We start from the raw sequence: 19130 nt of genomic DNA, 5'->3' as shown, positions 1-19130 counted from the left end.
TCCCACATATCTCTCAGGCCTCAACTTCCATCACTCTTCTGTGTGACCCAGATGTCTTAAATGATACGGAGTTTCAAGAATGATTCTGTATCACTTCATTTTCTAAGTCTTTGCCCATGCTTTCCCCTCCTTAGGGAAAAGCACCCCTTTAAAAAATTTTATTTAGTTGCCAATTGCTTATCCTGTAAGGGTTTGTTCACATAACACTTCTTCTGTGGAAGCCTTATTGACTTCCCTACCTGCTGTGATAACGCATGTTTTCCAAAGACTGTCACAACGGTACCTCCCGACTTGCATCTTCTTCTTACAACATAGCTTTGACCTTCCTCCTCTCCAAATGTGGGGTCTATGTTCCTTTACCTTGAATCTGGGCAATGGTGAAAGTGTTGCTCTGTGACTTTTGAGGGTAGCTCATGAAAGGAGGCACAGCTTCTGTCTGATTCTTTGGGGACACCAGCCCTTGGAACTCCACCAGCATCCTGTGAGGAAGCCCAGGCTCCACAGAAAGGCCATGTGTAGATGTTTTGGCCCATAGCCCTAGCTGTGGTCCCGTCTCACAGGCAGCATCAACCTCCAGACATAGGAATGAATGAGCTTTGATATAATTTTTCCAAGAAGACCTAGTTTGCTGCTGTTGTTTTAATTGGAGAACGGTATTAGGAACCCAGATGTGCATGGTAGGTGTGTTCATTGTTACTGGGGCGGGTCATGTTTAAAGAAATACTCACTCTGGCCAGGCTCAGTGGCTCACGCCTGTAATCCCAGCACTTGGGGAGGCCAACGTGGGTGGATCACAACGTCAGGAGTTCGAGACCAGCCTGGCCAACATGGCGAAACCCCATCTTTACTAAAAATACAAAAATTAGCCAGGTGTGGTGGTGCACATCTGTGATCCCAGCTGCTCAGGAGGCTGAGGCAGGAGAATCACTTGAACTCAGGAGGCGGAGGTTGCAGTGAGCTGAGATCATGCCATTGCACTCCAGCTTGCGTGACATAGTAAGAGTCTGTCCCAAGAACAAAGAAAAAAAGAAATATTCAGTCTGCGTGAGATGAAGTGAGGCATGCATTGGTACTTCATGTGCTCCCACTCTATATCCAAATTTAACTCTAATTGTTAGATGTTCTGGCTTGTAGTTGCGGCCATTTTCTTGTTTCACTAACAATGGATCTTTCTCTTTTAAAATTATTTTTATTCTTGTCAGTGGATTTTCTTGCAGCGTTCTCTCTTTCCAAGCTTTTCTTACATTCACCTCGGGACTTTGCAAGAAACGTAGCTTTCCAACTATAGCGTCTATAAGCATATATCAAGAAAGCTCAAATTTCCTGAGAAATATACAGATCTGCATCTCATATGCTTTGTGTTACATCTCATGGAAAACGTCTTCGTTTAACATCTTTGTTTTACATCTCGTGTAAGATCTGCAACTCATATGCTTTGTTTTACTATTAAACCTGCCTGCCTTATCCTTGGGAGTGAGAAACATTTTTATAGTGTGTAGATCTGCTCTTTCCAATTGCTTGACAACTGGGGAAATAAATTGAAGTGTTTCTAGCATACTTAACTTAACTCTAAGCAAAGCCTGATCATTTTGGGCCTGTGACTCCTATCGACTGCGTATCTTCTGATTCCAAAGTCAGAGCTAAGTGGTCTGTTTAAATCTTTACTGGGGGCTTTTAACTGCCTGTTTATGTAATATCTATGTAATGTTTGTCCAATTTTATGCACTTGAACACTTTTATCTTCATTTTTGGATAAGAAAAAAGGAAAGTCAGTATCCAGCCTTAAGGGTAAATACAATACTAATGAGTGTATTAGTCCTTTTCCTCCTCACTCCCATATAAATTGAAGTACGCAGTCAATTCTGCATATGGAAAGTCTCCAAGAAAGTTAACTGAGCTCAGTGTTGGGGCCAAACAGCCTTTCTGACTGCTCATCGAGAAATCCCCATCAGTATTTGGAAGGTGACCTGGTTCCTAAAGATAGACACTCAAGGTAAAATTAGTTCTATTTATAGTAAAAGACTTGCCTCAGGAATGGACTCAGCTTTAATGGGTCCTTTCCTTGTGTGAATTGGTATCTCCTGGAAAGTGCTGGAACTACACACGTTCTCCTGGGTAAATGTGGATTTAAAAGGAAAGATATGTATTTTTTAAAATCTGCCCAGGATATTGACCCCAGCACTGTCATTTTTAGAATGGATGCTTTAAAAGCTGCCATAATCTATCTCATGCTCCCTTTTCACCCTGCCTTGATGGCTGGGAGTGTCCCAGAGAGGAGTCATGGCTATTTTTGTGTGTGTTGAGCCTTAGCTCAGCAGAAACTAACAGGTTCTCTGAGTATACCTAAGGAACTCTGAAGAAGGTCCTCAGCCTCTTGGACAGAAGCAGCATAGGCTGTACCCGCTGAAAGTGCCCCCAGACCCTCTATATTCTTCCTTCCTAACTCAACCCCCATCTCTTTTTTTTTTCTCCCTTGCATGGAGTACACCCTATTTCCATCTGTTTTTTTATTTATTTACATCCCATAAATAGTGTGATAATTCTGCAGCAAATCTCTACGTAGGATAATAAGGCCCTGAAAAAAGGTAAGTAGATATGGCCACTCTTAATACAGACTCCAGAGCCTTTGGGGTACTGGGAAGCACAGCACGTAGAATTTGGACCCTTGGACATCAGCAGAAACAGAACGTCATCTGCCTGCAGTTGCTCCGGTTGCTGCCAATTAATAAAAGGGCAGCATGAAGTCTTCCTGGGATGTTGTTTCTACATTATGCGCCATATTAGAGAGCCACGGACTGCTCTATGTGGCCTCCCCTGAGATTCAGAGATCAGCTCCCACCCAAAGAGTGCGAGCTTGGACCATGCTCTCGCCAAGTGCTACAACCTGGGGATGGAGAGGCCTTCCTAATATCGTTTGAAAATACTCCCCAGGGGATCTTGGATTCGCCCTATAGCATCGTCTATGGTTCTTTGAATTGCAGAGAGACAGGAGAAGATAGGACATAGCTTGCATTTGTCCTGGATCTATTTCCTGGGAAAGGCATATTATAAACCACTTGCTCATTTTACTCAATCTTCTTTTTTTGTTTTTCATTTTTGGCCTCCAGTAGCCTGTGGGACAACATATCGCATCAGTAACAATGGCTGGCAGTAGAAGGGATCCTTCCCAGGACTGGAGCAGGTGGAGAGCAAATTTGTCTCCTCAAGAACATGTATTGAAATCTGAGGCAGAGGTATATATCGTTTTCCAAACTCCCTAGATGATTTCGATGTACACACCTTTTCAACTCTTCATTACTTTGTCATTTTAGGCTCCTCACTGGCATTTCTTACATTACTCTAATAAGTAAAATTTGAATAATAAATATTTTACAAAGCTCTTCATTAACCTGCACTCCAAATTGAAGGGGAGAAGTCATTCTTTTATCCATCCTCTCCCCCTTGCTGATTTGTTTGCAGAATACAGGTGCACAGTATTTTATTTTACAAAGAAATAACGATTTCTTTATTTGAAAAAGTACTACCTAAATAAAAGATGTATAATGAAGTTGCCAGAGTGTGATGTGGCCACAGCTGTACACAATATACATTGGTAAGCTCTTAAATCGTGGGATCTGGAATAACATAGTGCCATTCACGGAAAATTGAAGTACTAATTGTGCTCATCGATTGTATGAAAAGTGAAAACGGTGCTGTTATACAGAAAGATGAATTATATTGCTCTCTGCTTAGAGAGCTGCTATGCTAAATTAAACCTGACACTAAGCCTAAGGGGATTGCATCATTTGAGGGCAAAAAAAAAAAAAAAAAAACCACACACACAACAGGTAAACCCTGACAATTCTCATCCTCTTTCTGTTTTTCCTTTATTGCCATTTGTTCTGGGAACAAGGGTATAATATTTCTCAGAAGTTCATTCCTGGCACAAGGGTCTAGGCCAGGCCATAAGCTCATCTCAGCTTCATTCAATTCCCGGCCATTCATGGATCCCTCTGTCTCACCTGGTCTGGTAACTGGCTTCTGAGGGAATCCCCCTGTGAGGTTTGAGCTACCCAGTCCTGAGAGCTTGGCCCAGTAATTTTCCATTTCTAGGCCTCAGTTGTCTTAATTCAATGTCAAGAAATTTTGGTTAAGAAATGAAGAGTTGAAGAAACAAATCAGATTTTTAAAAATAAAAGAGCTCTTCTAGAGCTACCAATCAATGGTTCTAAGACAATTGTGTCCTTTCTGAGGTCTTTAGCACAAAGCCACTAGAGTAACACATTTTCATTTCAAGAGAGAATCCAGTGACATTGCCCCTGACCTCACCCTTCCAGAAAACCATTTGGCAACTCAACACCAAGAGCTTCTGGTTCTTAGCAACCTATTTCACTTCTTGATGCTGTTTACTGTTGAAACTCCGCATGTCCAGGGATCCAGGTTAAAGAATTATAAGATGATTACAGCTGGAAGTTGGACCAAAGCTAGAGTAAGCAGCCACATGCCTGGTCTTTTCCATGCTGAAGGCTACCTCCCTTCAGGTGACCATGTCTTCACCTGGATTACCAAATTTGAAATCAAAGCCTCTAAAGAATTTAAATTGGGCATCACAGAGCTATGGATGCTCTCTTGCTCCAGCTTAGCAGCAATGGAGGCAGCAGGAGCCTGCAGCACAGAACAAACTCACTCCTCCAGTAGCCGCCTTAGCCTGGCTTGGGACCAGGAACTGAATATGATATGGGCTCTAACAGTTCTATGGTGCTATGAATCTGAAATGTTATTACTGTGTTTTTCATGGCATGTGAAATTACATTCTAGCTCACCAACTGGTCTGAGATTGCCCTCGACAAAGAGATGTTACTTCTCACTCAATTCCCTGTTAGGAGCACAACAGTACTAAAATAAATAAACAGATGAGCTTGGTTCAGAAGGCCTAGATCTGAATCTTGGATGAGTCACTTAGGGGTTGCATAACCTTCAGTTTCCTGATCTGATCTGCCTTGGCCAGCACACAGGTCAAGCAGTTTGTGCTAGACACACGGTAAGTGATGGTCACAGCACATCAGGGGGTGTGGAAGCAGCAGGCTCTGCCTTTCCCTGTCCCTCATTTCTCTTTGACTTCCTAGGGTGTCATAGTTACTATAGCACACGATGTGGAGAATGCTAGAAGAACAGTTGGGTGCAGCAGGGCCACCAAATATCCTTGCCTCCTGGAGACCTCTGGAAACCCCAGTGAGTGTGGTCTGAGGTTGGGGCCTCCCACCATGCTTGCTCCTCTCAGTCCTACCCAGCGCTGCCTCTCAAGCCTAGCTCAGGGCCCTGAAACTCCCCCTTGGGGCTTCCCTTCTCCCCAGCCCTCCCTCTTGGTGCCCTTCCTGGCTACCATGGTAACAGGTTCCAGGGTAACAAAGGAGGGAGCTGGGTCCTGTTTCCTCCCAGTCCTGCCAATAAGGATTCTCAGATCTTAGACACTGAATTGTCACGCACCTAATCGTGCTGTTTCTGTGTTCTCACCAGGGCTGAGCTCGAACTGCCACCTCTGCCAGCAGGACCATGTGTACCAGCTTGACCACTTGTGAGTGGAAGAAAGTCTTCTATGAGAAGATGGAGGTGGCAAAGCCTGCAGACAGTTGGGAGCTCATCATAGACCCCAACCTCAAGCCCAGTGAGCTGGCCCCTGGCTGGAAGCAGTATGTGGAGCAGCATGCCTCAGGCAGGTGAGAGGCTCAGTGGGGAGGGACCTTGAAGACAGCCCATGGGTCACAGCTGTGGGGTATTTTCCAAGGAGAGATAGAGCCCCGTCCCTGGGGCAGGCTCATTCTGGTGTTAGCTCAGATGGGGGAAAAAAAAGAACAGCCGGCTGGGTCACAGAGTTCTTGGTTTTAATCCTAGCAATACCACCAACTTCCTGGGTGACCCTGAGCAAATTATGGTCTATCTTTTGGTCTTAGTTGTCCACATTAAATGAAGAGCTGTAATATCTTCTACGTCCCTGCAATCTCTGACATTTAAAGAGTGAGTTGGAACTAAAGGAAGGAAGCTATGAGTTCCATTGGGGAAAGCCTTAACCTAGAAGTTGGGGGATGTGGGGGGTGTAGCTATGCTCTGGTCCTAGATATGTTTAGTGAATTAATCCAAATTGATCTGAATACAGAAATATTTATTGACCACCTGCTATGTGCTATGAACTGGCTATATACAGCTAAGTAGCCCTGTAAACTTGGCAAGTCTGTTTCCCTTTCTGGCTCTCTGTTTTTATATTTACAAAATGAGGGGGTTGGTCTTAGATAATCAATCCTACCCACTCTAGCTCTATTATTTATGTACCTGTGATAAAAAGATTTAACTTTGAGCAAAACCTTCTTTAGGAACTTAGAGCCCATGGTCCCACCCTTTATAGGAACTGCACATCCAACGCAGTGCAAAGAGTCCTTGAGGCCAAGGGGACAAGGCCGTCTAAAGTCCACATGCCTTTCCTCCTTTTAGATCATGATTTGGGACTGGGACTACAGAAATCCCTGCCCAAACTACTTCAAGTCTTGTGGTAGTTTGGGCAGGGATTTCAGTAGTCCCAGTCCCAAATCATGATCTAAAAGGAGGCCATCTGTAGGGTCTGTGCAGGCCTTTTCCCTGTGTCCTTTGATTCAAGAGAGGCCAATAGGTTACTGTGATTTGGAGATGTAGCCAGAACACGGACACAAAGGCTGGGCTGTTCACACGTGTATGTGTTTGAAGCTTCTCGTGGTACAGAATGGTGCTGAGGATGGGAACAGAGGAGGCAAGATGTGGGTGGGGAGCTCACATTTGTACTCTTGCCCCAAGATCTGGAATTATTGGAGTAAACCTGGCTTGTGGAAAAAAAAAAAAAACACAAGAAAGCCAGAGGTTGGCTGATTCATGTCAGTTCCATCAATTCAAGAAGCATCTGTTGGGTACCTATTATGTGCTGGGCACTGGCTCTGCCTCTAACTACCGGTGTGTACATGGATGCCTCTCTTACTATCTGTGTGTCAGTCTCTTCTCAGTGAAATAAAGGGCTGACTAGATGCTTCTTAAGCTCCCCTGTCCCCAGATCTGATATTTTTGAATTTAAGATGTGAGGCCTGGTTTGATGGAGGTGAAGCAACTCTGGGTTGGCTTGATGTAAAAAGGTGTAGAAGGAGACTGAAAATATACAGCATTTGAACTGCCTGCTGGGAGAGATGGCAGAGGCCTGGAAACTTGAGTGCCTGGGATCCAGAGTTTAGGGGTTGAGCTCAGCAAACTTATGTCTCCTCTTGCCTCAGGGATAAGCTCCTCTTACTCCTGGCTGGTGACTTGTGGCTCCCAGCTGGCCTCAGGAAGGGCTGAAGAACTGTTGCCCATGAGCTTATTTGTGCACAGGTTCACTCTGTCTCTAAACAGTCAGATGCCCTGCAGCTCTCGCCCAGCACTGGGGGCAGGGTAACCTCTCCTGGTTCAGTACCAACTAGATTCCTCTGACCTGCCAACCCCGCCTTGGGCCATTCTGGGTACTGTTCTATGCTCATGTGATCAGGCTTTCAAGGGCCAGGGACTGGCTTGGCCTCGTCTCTATCCCACAGCCTAGGTTGAGTGGTGTTTGGCATATGGTAGGTGTTGAGTGGTGTCTGTTGGATTGAATTGAGTTCCTCATCAGAAGTCCTTCAAGGCCATCATACAATGGATCCAGACAGGGCCAGTGATGAGGTCAGGGTCAGCTCAGTGGATGGACTGCCCGTGAAGCCTCTGTAACAGAGGCCTGGAGGGGGCTCATCTCAGGGAAGGAAAGAACTGCCCTGGAGGTAAGGAGGTGCATCACTGAAGTATGCAGGCAGTGGTGGGGTGGAATGAGTGGGGCTGGCCTAGATGAGCCCCAGGCTACCACCCACCACACTTCCTGAGGTTGGGACTCTAGAAAACCCAGGTTAGGCCAAGTGGCCTGTGTGCATGTAAGAGAGAGAGACAAAGCATGTGTGCGTGTGTCTGTGTGTGTGAGGAGTGGCAATGGGAATGAGTACCCACTTTTCCAGTCCCCACTGCAGGGCTAGAGGGGGATCTAGAGATGACTTGTCAAGAGACTGGGGAGCGTTCTTTGTGAAGATGTAGTAACTAAACTTGGTAGTTCCTCCCAAAGCCAGTTGATCCTACCCATCCCGTCATTCTCAGTGGCATACTGAGGACCTACAGTGTGCCAGGGTCTGTGCTTGGCACAAGTAGAGGTGTCTCTTCTCCCCAGAGTAAGCAAGATGCGTTAGATGGTGTATGTCATCCTTCTTATTAGAATTGCAGGAGGTCACAGAGGAAGGACCCTTATTGAACGCCAACACACTTCATTTCACACATGAGAAATGAAGCCCAGAGAGGGGAAATGACCCTACACAGCGCCCAGGTGCAAGACCTGAGTGCATTGGGCTCGGGGGTAGCTGAGACCGCAGGAGGCACGCTCTAGAGCACTGCTGGATGCCAGATGGCTTGGGCACTGGCTCCTGAGGATGCTGCTTGGGTCCCAGGGGTGCTCACCAGGAGGAGGCGATAGCAGGCAGGCCTTGGAGTGCTAATGAATCCACAGGGCAGTAAACACTCTGCCTCCATCTCTAAGCACGGGCACACAGGCCTTTTTCCCCCCTCAGAGCTCCTCAGGGCGGGCTGTCTCTGGGAGACCCACCTTCTCCACCCCTCCTTCTCCTCCCGGCAGGTTCCATTGCTCCTGGTGCTGGCACACCTGGCAGTCTGCCCACGTGGTCATCCTCTTTCAGATGCATCTGGACCGTGCCCGGCGGATGGGCTCAGTGCGCATGCGTGTCTTCAAGCAGCTGTGCTATGAGTGCGGCTCGGCGCGGCAGGACGAGTCCAGCATGCTGGAGGAGAACATCGAGGGCTTGGTGGACAACCTCATCACCAGCCTGCGCGAGCAGTGCTACGGCGAGGACGGTGGCCAGTACCGCATTCACGTGGCCAGCCGCCCGGACAGCGGGCCACATCGTACAGAGTTCTGCGAGGCCTGCCAGGAGGGCATCGTGCACTGGAAGCCCAGCGAGAAGCTGCTGGAGGAGGAGGCGACCGCCTACACATTCTCTGAAGCCTCCAAGCCGAGGGCCCAGGCGGGATCCGGTTATAACTTCTTGTCTCTTCGCTGGTGCCTCTTCTGGGCCTCTCTCTGCCTGCTCGTTGTCTACCTGCAGTTCTCCTTCCGCAGTCCTGCCTTCCTTTAGTGGAGCTGGTTAAGGGTGGGAGAGGACACATGGGCTTGAGAGTGGGGAGGACACAGTCTGATCTTGATCCTGCTGCAGATTCAGCATATGACTGGACAGCCCAGTCACCTCTCTGGGCCTCAGTTTATGCATCTGTGGAATGAGGGGATTGCATTAGAAGATATGTAATGATTCTTTCATTGGATGTGGCAATAAAGGGGGGAAGGGGAAAAGGGTGTAATGAAGGTTTTAGAGCTTGCCAAGATTGGTGCTAGTACTAAGTCAACAAGGAGGGACCTGCTTCCTTTCCCTCCTCCACCTCCATCTCTACCTCTCCTTATGCTTCATTTCCATATATCATCCCCCATTATGACCCCATTAGATTCTGTCTTAACCCTGCCTCGTCCTCAAACTCACATTCAGCTGCCTCTGCCCATCCTGGTTTGCTTCCTTTTGGAGAGGGCAGTGGCCCCATTCAAGGCTTAGGGACAAGGTACCTGGTCCTCTCCTGGAAAGCCTGCTCCCATCGTTCTGAAACTTAGTATTTTTACTCTGGTTCTAGGGTCAGCTTGGCTGGAATTGTCTAGAGCTGCACTGTCCAATATGTTGGCCGCTAGCCATATGTGGCTATTTCAGTTTAAATTAATTAGAATGAAATAACATTAATAATTCAGTTCCTTAGTCACATCAGCCACATATCAAGTGCACAGTACCCATAAGTGGCCAGTGGCTAACATATTGCAATGTACAGATATAGAACGTCATTACAGAAATTTCTGTTGGTGAACTCCGGTCCAGAACTTGAAATTCCCACTTAAATGTATGTGGACTTCTACCACTAAGAGGTGGGCACAGGTTTAAAGGTGCAACATGAAGCCTTCTGGGGGCAGGTAAAGGTGGGGTGGGGTGTGGTAAAGGTAGATAAATACTGTAAATAGATGACCTCCATGCTCGTGGCTCTCTGTTGAGTAGCATCTGCAGGTCCTTGTGTTGTCTTACCTTATTTCCTGGGAGGATATGGAAAGTGGGTCTGGGCTGGGCATGGTGGCTCACGCCTGTATGTAATCCCAGCACTTTGAGAGGCCAAGGTGGGCAGATCACGAGGTCAGGAGTTTGAGACTAGCCTGACCAACATGGTGAAACCCTGCCTTTACTAAAAATACAAAAATTAGCTGGGCCTGATGGCCAACGTGGTGAAACCCTGTCTCTACTAAAAATACAAAAATTAGCTGGGTGTGGTGGCGCATACCTGTAGTCCCAGCTACTCGGGAGACTGAGGCAGAATTGCTTGAACCCGGGAGGCGGTGGTTGTAGTGAGCCAAGATCGCGCCACTGCACTCCAGCCTGGGTGACAGAGCAAGACTCTGTCTTGGTGGTGGGGGGTGGGGTGGAAGTGGGGGGAAGAAAGTGGGTCTGGTCAGCTAGGTCTGGGAAAGAAAGTAGACCATAGGAGTGGGGTGCCAATTGCCAGTTGTTTACAGCCCCTTTGTAGGGTTCAGAGACCATAAATGCCACAGCTGTGTCTTTTTTATTTTTAAGACGTGGTCTCATTCTGTTGTTCAGGCTGGAGTGCAGTAGAGCCGTCACAGCTCACTGTAGCTTTGAACTCTTAGGCTCAAGTGATCCCTCACCTCAGCCTCACGAGTAGCTGGGACCACAGGGGCACCCCGACATACCTGGAATTACTGTATTTCTTTTGTAGAGATGGGGTTTTTTCCACATTGCCCAAGTTGGTCTCGAACTCCTAGGCTCCAACATCTGTCCTGCTCAGCCTCCTAAAGTGCTGGGATTATAGGCATGAGCCACCACTCCTGGCCCATTGCTGTATCTTGAAGGAAATACAAGCTTGAGACAGAAAAGTGTGTCCAAGAATAGTTGTCAAGGAAATGGAAGGTTGAGACAAGTGTTGGAAACCGAGGTGGACTGCGAAGGAGGAAATGGAGAACAAGGGAAAGGGAAAACAAGATCAGGAGTATAGATGGCATAGAGACTATACCTTCAGCAAGGCCACCTTCCTTATGGAGTATTAGGCTGGGCCTGCGTTTCTTGAGACAGGCAAGGTCATAAAATGTTTTAATTTAGGATGCTCCTCAGGTGGGTTTCAGTGACTACTTCTCTTGGCAGTGCTCTCGTAGGGAGTCAGTCGTAGACTTGTGACGTCGCTAGCACTTCCTCATAAACTTTCTTGGTATCCTGTAGAATGTTATCAAAGCTGTGAAGCGTACTTGGGCTGGCAGAATGCTTCCAGAAGGCCCTGTGTTAGCCATCCACCATCCTGACCTGAACATGGAAGTCCATGCTGTAGCAGGCTTGGCTGCATGATGCCCTGATATCAGAGATGAGTCCCAGTCAGGCAACACTTAGCTGTAAGGAGGCTGCAAGAATCTCAGCAGAAGCACAACTTCTGGCTTTTCTTTTTCATTGAAAGTGGCCACGCCCCAAAAGGCAGCTGGGGGACCTGCGGAAATTCATCGCAAGATGCTAGCTCAGTGTGCGTGTCTTGGTTTGGTGGGTGCTTGGAGAGGAGACGGAAAGTGGGTCTGGTCAACTGGGTCTGGGATATGAAGCACATCACAGGGTGGATCATACACATGTTTTGTTTTGTTTTGTTTTGTTTTTTTGAGATGGAGTCTCACTCTGTTGCCCATGCTATAGTGCAGTGGCACGATCTCGACTCACTGCAACCTCCAGCTCCCAGGTTCAAGTGATTCTCCTGCCTCAGTCTCCTGATTAGCTGGGACTACAGGCATGCGCCATCATGCCTGGCTAATTTTTTGTGTTTTTAGTAGAAACAGGGTTTCACCATGTTGGCCAGGCTAGTCTTGAACTCCTGGCCTCAAGCAATCCGCCCGTCTCAGCCTCCCAAAGTGTTGGGATTACAGACATGAGCCACCAGCCCTGGCCCATACACATGTTTTAAAGTGTGTTTATACGTTCCTGTGCTCAGCGGAGATGTGGTAGGACATGGCACAACTAGCTACCCACGATGCAGGGAGATTCTTCTCTGTCATTCTGTATGAAAATACACTGTGGCAAATTTGATAGCCATCCTAGTTCCTGGAGATGGTGAGAGAAGGGGCAGATGAGGCAGATCTGCAGGTGTGGATCTTCCAGGTGAGAGCAGGGCTATGTGTCTCCATGCAGGGGAGGTCATGCCCAAGGGGAGGCGTAAGTGGAGGCAGACAGCATCTGTCCCCCAGCACCTTCCCCTTTGGGTAGTCCATGGGACCACCCCATCAAGGTAAATACATTTGCTGTGCCCATTCCCTCAGGCATCGCTGTGAAGCAGGCAGTTTGACTCATGAGCTGGGGTCCGATGACACTGTGTTCATCATTGTCTGGAACTGGAAACAGAAACTCTCCTATTCACACCCTTAATTGTCCCCTGAGATTCACATCTTTCTATAGCCCACCTTCAGAGCCCCCAAGTGGGGCCTGAGAGCTGAAGGTGACGTTCAGGGATGGAGTGTTTGGTTAGATGTGCTCTCAGAGAGGGGCTGCTTTGAGTACTGTGCCCCACCTGCTATCTGTCTCCCCAGGCTGGCTTTACTCTTCTCCAGCGCTGGCAACGGAATCCTGGTGGCTCGTCAGATTTCTCTGTGGACCTGCAAGAGCAAAGAACTAGGCAATCTGAAAGAACCTCTGCCTTTATTTGGTTGGGTTCAGCAAAAGGGTACAAGAAGAGCATCAGGCTGGAGTGGTTGTAAATTAGCAGGCACGTGAGGTTCTGGATTCACTTTTGTCAGCTGCAGAAGGTGCTCAGTGGGGCCAGTGCAGGGTGTATGCTCCTCGGGGCCATTGCCCGCTGCAGGTGCATGGTGGTTTCTGGGAAAATGGACATCAAAGAGCCTGGGAGTCAAGTGATCTCCAGAGAACTTGGCCAACCCTGGGAATCTTAAGGAACATGAAGGGACAGGATTGGGATGAAGTGGCATCAGCAGCATCTCTTACTGAAATTGTGGTTGATGGGGGTAAGGATAAACAGCCAAGACTGTGTCAAGGGAGAGGTCATGCCTCAGAGGGTCAGCAAGGCTGGGGCATCTGTGGTGAGGACTGTGAGTTGGGTGATGATGAGCCACTGAAAATGGAAGTGAGGACAAGGGGGCTAGAACAGATGAAAAGAGATGGGATCTGGGAAAACAAAAGATAAACATATTCTACTTCTCCTTCTCTACCAGCTCATTTTCTCAGTATATAAATACACCTGTGTCTTTTCCATAGTTAACTAGAAAGACACTGCTCTGATTCCACATTCCCCTTGGACTATTCATTAAAAAGAAAATTCTTTCAAAATCAAGTTTCTCAAAGGAGTAGATTACATTTATCTCCATCTCTTTATTTACTCCTGAATCCATGGAAATCTCATTTTCATGTTTCTGAAACTGTCACTAAACACTCCACTGCCAAACCATTAGCCACTTGTCTGTGGTCACAGACTGCTGGCCGACCCCAGGCATTCTGATGATAGAGACACCCGGGCAATCCCCGGAATTCTAAGGGTAGAAACAACAGGGCGACCTCATGCATTCTAAAAATAGAGACTCATGGCCGACCACAGGCATTCTAATGGGAGACACTCCTCACTGATACCAGGCATTCTAATGATAGGGACACCTGGGTGACCTCAGACAATCTAATGATAGACACCTGAATGACCACAGGCGTTCTAAGTTAGAGACAAACCGTTGGCCACTTGTCTGTAGTCATCTTACTTGATGTGCCTGTTGCATTTTATACTCCCTCCTTGAAGATTCCACAGCAGTACTTGCTCCTCCATCTGCTCTTTCATTTTTCTCTCCACTGTAATATTCTTTGTGGGAGCTTTTCCCTCACCCATCCTGGGAGTCTTGTCTCACTCTGCTCATGTTTTCTCGGTAACATACTCACTCATAATTTCCAGCATGTTCATCCCATAGGAACTCCTGGTCTTCATGGCTTCTCTAAGCATTTCCGTGGAGCTCCAGGCCCACAGACCAATTGGCCTGTTCACAGAGCATTCCCATCAAAGGCAGCATGACTAAAGCTGGGCCTGTCACTTTGCCATCCAAACCCACTTCTGTTACTTCTCAGAAATCTGGGTAGTGTCCCCTGATCCCCTCTCATGGCCCTACCCCACCCCACAATAATTGGTCACCATGTCTCATGTCCTGTTGATTGTTCTTCCCAAGTCCTTCTGGGGTTGGTCTCCTTTCTTTCCTTTCCCCTACTGCTGCCCAAATCCAATCATTTAGGGTCTCTTGCTTAGTAGCCTCCTTAATAATCTTTATGCCTATAGCCTCTTTCCTTACACTCCACTCTCCACTCTGCCACCGTCCCAGGGTGATTTTCTAATGATCATGTATGATGCACACAGTCCTGTGCTTGGACTCTTCCAGAGCTCCCTCCTGCCATTGGGTAAAACTTAGCCTCATTAGCCAGGTACACTTCATTTCCAGAAAATAATAAAAAAATAACATTTGTGGAGAAGGAGATCCATAAACATTTGCTATTACAATTATTTACTGTGCATGAAATGCTATGCTAAGCACTTTTATGTGCATTACCTCATCGAATTCTGAAAACAATCCTTCGAGGCAGGTATTATTTTATCCCTATTTTATGGCTGAGGCTTAGAGAAGGTAAGAAACTGGCTCATGGTGACCTAGTTAGAAAGTCTCGGTGCTAATGTGGAAATCCAGGGTTGCCGTAACCCCAAAACGTGAGTTCTCAACCACTGTACCATCCTGCTACTGCAGTTAAGCCAGTGCCCTTCAAATTCTACTGTTCCCCCTCCCTGGAACACCTTACCCCACTGGTTTTCAAACGTTTTTCCTTCAGTCTTGCTTGGTTTGAGCATTAGCTTTCCTGTGAGCCTTCTTTCACAGCCCCAGGCAGTGTTGGGATTTCACCACCTGAGGCTACCTCTGCTACTGCCCTTGGCGTGCTGTGTTGTCATTACTTGTTTGCAGGTGTATCTGCCCATCGCTGTCAGGTTTTTTTTTAAAGTCTTTCTATCCTCAGCACCTGGCTTAGAGTAACTGTTTAATCAGAATGGCTCACTGATCAAGTTCTTGTCTTGTTAGATGCAATGTTCCCGATTACATCCTTCCTCTCCCTAAGAACAATGTTGTATATATTTCATGCACTGCAATACTTCATACCCCCAAGCTGGAAGGGAAGGAAATGTTGGCTCTGTGCTAGCTTTTATGTTTAATTTCTGTTTAATAAAAACCCATGACATATACACTATAGTTATTCACACTTACAGAGGGGAAACTGAGGTTTTGTGAGATGTCCAGTTTTGTAAGCCTAGTGAGCTAATTAGTTTAAACCTGATACAGGAGCCCAGACTGCTAAGAAATACAAAATTAAATAAATCTATTTTTCTTTTTTTCTGATACAGGGTCTTGCTCTGTCACCCAGGCTGGAGTACAATGGTGCAATCTCAGCTCACTGCAACCTCTGCCTCCTAGGCTCAAATGACCCTCCCTCCTCAGCATCCCAAGTAGCTGGGACTACAGGCACCCCCCACCACACCCAGATATTTTTTGTACTTTTAGTAGAAACGAGGTTTCACCACGTTGCCCAGGCTGGTCTTGCACTTCTGAGCTCGAGCAATCTGCCCACCTCGGCCTCCCAAAGTGCTGGGATTGCAGGCATGAACCACCACACCCCGCCTAAATTAACCTATTTGAGCAACATGAACACTTATGGAGAAGCAGCTCAGATAGTAGGCAAGGACCGTGGCACCTTGCCTGGAGGGCAGAGTTACCCACCAACATCTGGATGACAACTGGACTTAAACCTAATATCTGAAGACAAAAAAAGGAAGTTAGACTTCTAGAAATCTAGATACAGATGTTTCTGAGAAATGCGCAAAAATTGTTTGCTACGATAGTTGACGAGAAATTCAGGAGAAGCTTGGCATGGTGGCTCACGCCTGTAATCCCAGCACTTGGCAAAGCCAAAGTGAGCAGACCACTTGATCACAGGAGTTCGAGACCAGCCCGGGCAACATGGTGAAACCCTGTCTCTACAAATGCAAAAATTAGCTAGGCATGGTGGTGTGTGCCTGCATTCCCAGCTACTTGAGAGGCTGAGATGGGAAGGATCGCTTGAACCCAAGGGGCGGAGGTTGCAGTGAGCTGAGATTGTACCACTACACTCCAGCCTAGGCAGCAAAGCCAGACCCTGTCTCAAAAAAAAAAAAAAAAGATTTGGACAAGAACTCTTGTAGATGTTTGGTGTGAAATTATTCCAGTGATAATGTACCTTTGTTGCTTTAAGATAGAATAAATATTTGTTCCTCACCTCTTATGAGGCCTGTGTGACCTGTCAAGAGTGGCTTCTTATTTTTGTTTGTCTATATCATATAACTATATCTGTATTGTAGGTGTTGCAAGACAGTGCTTAATAACTCCCTTGTGAATCTTTGTGCTAATTTTGCACGGTTGAGTAAGAAAATACGGTTTTCACTGATTACTGGTTGGCAGTTGTTTGCAGAGTACCTGATGAAGAGGACAGTAAACTACACAAAAGAATGCTGTGCTGGTAGTTTACAAATCAGAGAACCAGTGCAACAATACAGTGGAATGAGGATGACGAACCCATTACCAACCTTGGAAAAACAAGGCAAGGAGTATGTTCTAAAGAATACAGCTGTATTTCTTTAATTTTCATTCATAGTTCAACATATATCTATTCTGGACTATTTTATTCTTGGCTCGTCCTAAGTTTCAGGACCACAAAGATAGTTAGACCTAGTCCCTGAATGGGAGAATTCAGCAGTCCCTCCATTCTGATCTTTTTCCACCCATCTTTGTTTCTCACTCACATAACTGAGAATCGTTTCAGTTCTCATCTTTAGGTACAGAAATAAATTATCTCTTTAAGTGCGCTGTGGGGAGTGGTAATCCGGGCTGCAAATCACAAAACTAATAACTTCAGCCAAATAACATAAAGCTTTGCTTATTTAATGCTGAAAATAAAGTCAACTAACTAATTTAATAATCAGTCTAACCAAACAATTTGTTTCTGGTCCCAACTGTTCACACATGTTGAATTCAATTGAGAACAGTTATAGTACTGATGGTTTCTTTTGCTTTTTTGTTTCCTTTTGTTTGTTTCTACAATAAAAATGAATTACACCTTTAGAAATGTACATATATGCATATACATTATATGTAGTACATTCATTAAGCAAAGTTAAATGTTCCTAATAAGAGAAAATAAAGTATATGAAACCTTTGACTATATACGTATATGTGTGTGTATTCTCTTATCAAAGTAGGTATATAAAAGATGGGAAAGAGAGCAGCAGGCTCTGACACCTGGGATGGTCTGACCCTCACAGCCAGGCTGCAGGTCTCTCCTATTGTACATAAACAATTCCACAGAACACCAGCCTCATGCAAGGCCACTCTGTGATGATGACAGATCAAGGCAAGCCCGAGGCCACCTTATATAGTCACGTCTGAATTCAGATAGAGACGTGAACATTGTCCAAACCATGATATGACTAAACAACCCTGTGTCTTGGCCAGTATGAGTGGCTATTTCTTTACTAATCACAGCTTTAGCTTCATGCTTTTTCTTTTCACCTTCTAGGGAAGATTCACTAAGTACCCAGTCGTAGAGTGATTCTCACTTTTTGACAGCAACCAATTCAGAACAAAGCCCCACTTAGGCGAACCTCCCTCCCAAACCAACTAACATATGCTCAAACGCCACAGTATTTTTTTTTTTTTTTGAGATGGAGTCTCGCTCTGTCGCCCAGGCTGGAGTGCAGTGGCCAGATCTCAGCTCACTGCCACAGTATATTTTAATACGCTCTTACTGAAATGCTTCATGATTCTTGTGGGCATCCTCACTTGTAGCAAAGTGTCAAAAAAACTCAGCTGTGTTCAGTGATGGGTATGTTCCTGGTGGTCTTTGGCTAAAGGACATTGACAAAGGGATGCTATATTTCTTTTTCTAGTGTCTGTGAGGTTCTCAGATGTCTCAATGAACCTACATGAAATAAAATTATGCAGAAAAAATGTTTCTGACTGTAATATATTTAACAGAGAAATCAAAACAAAAAAATTAACCAAACTAAAATAAAATAAAATTAGAGTGTCTGGAAATTTTAAAAGCATGTTTTAAATTTTGGATTAAAATGAAGCAAAATATTTGTGGCTGATCAAGAAATTAAGGAGAAGGAAAATCCTATGTGTAAAAATAATTTGTTTTGATGTTTCTTAATCTTTTAAACATTTATTTCACAGAATTGTTAGACCTTAAAAAAACCATTTTCCTATTGAAAGTTGTAAAACAAATGTATATTTTAACCTATATTCTTATATTTATTTCAAATATTTGCATAAGCTATGAATTCTTTTGGTAAGTGGGAAGGAATCTAACATAACTTCTTCCCTGCCAAACTGGATTTCCAATTTTGCCAAAATAATCTACTATTTTATAATTAAATTCATAGAATACCGCTCATACATTCTCTTTCACAAATTATATTAGACAAATGCATTGTATTCCATAATATTGATAAGAAGTTTAGTAATGAACTTTTAAACTTTACAGGTTTCTTTGTCCTCATCATTTTTAAACCAGTCCACTTTACTTTTGAGTTCTTTATTTTGCTTATTTTCTTCATTTTACTTAAAGTACTTTGGAGAGTAACATTTTCCGAGAGGGTACATAGATGGTATGCTTCTCTAGGAATGACTTTCTGTAGCTTTTACCCATAAAAAATGGCACAGCCAACCATTACATTCTTTTATCACACTTTTAACTTCTTTTCCTCTCAAAACTTAGAAGGCACTATTTCAATGTCTCTGGAATTTACTGTGGCAAAGTAAAATTCTGGTATCAACCTGATGTTCTTTTATTTTTCCACATTGCCTGATGCAATGATACACACACACACACAAACATATGCAATAACTTCACAGAGCTTGTAAAGAATATAAGCTGGAGAGCTTTTAA

At 45.4% G+C, this 19130-nt stretch overlaps 1 protein-coding gene across 1 annotated transcript; it reads left to right on the top strand.

The window, feature by feature from the left end:
- The first annotated feature begins 894 nt into the window (after nt 1–894).
- RTP2 (receptor transporter protein 2) lies at nt 895–9430 on the top strand. The gene is made up of 2 exons (XM_009201917.3): nt 895–5696; nt 8675–9430. Exons 1-2 carry the CDS (start codon nt 5533–5535, stop codon nt 9189–9191), a joined length of 681 nt encoding a protein of 226 aa, XP_009200181.1. The 5' UTR covers nt 895–5532; the 3' UTR covers nt 9192–9430.
- The last annotated feature ends 9700 nt before the right edge of the window (nt 9431–19130 follow it).

This window comes from Papio anubis, chromosome 2 (genome assembly GCF_008728515.1).
Source record: "Papio anubis isolate 15944 chromosome 2, Panubis1.0, whole genome shotgun sequence".
In the NCBI taxonomy this organism is placed as follows: Eukaryota; Metazoa; Chordata; class Mammalia; order Primates; family Cercopithecidae; genus Papio; species Papio anubis.
The sequence above is the reverse complement of the archived record's forward strand: the minus strand, read 5'-3'. Positions and strand labels throughout refer to the sequence as shown.

Bases quoted from the DNA above. Each gene is read 5' to 3' on its own strand.
- RTP2 (XM_009201917.3), top strand. From the start codon at position 5,533: ATGTGTACCAGCTTGACCACTTGTGAGTGGAAGAAAGTCTTCTATGAG. The intron at 5,697-8,674 runs GTGAGAGGCTCA...TCCTCCCGGCAG, and splicing joins GAGCAGCATGCCTCAGGCAG to GTTCCATTGCTCCTGGTGCT.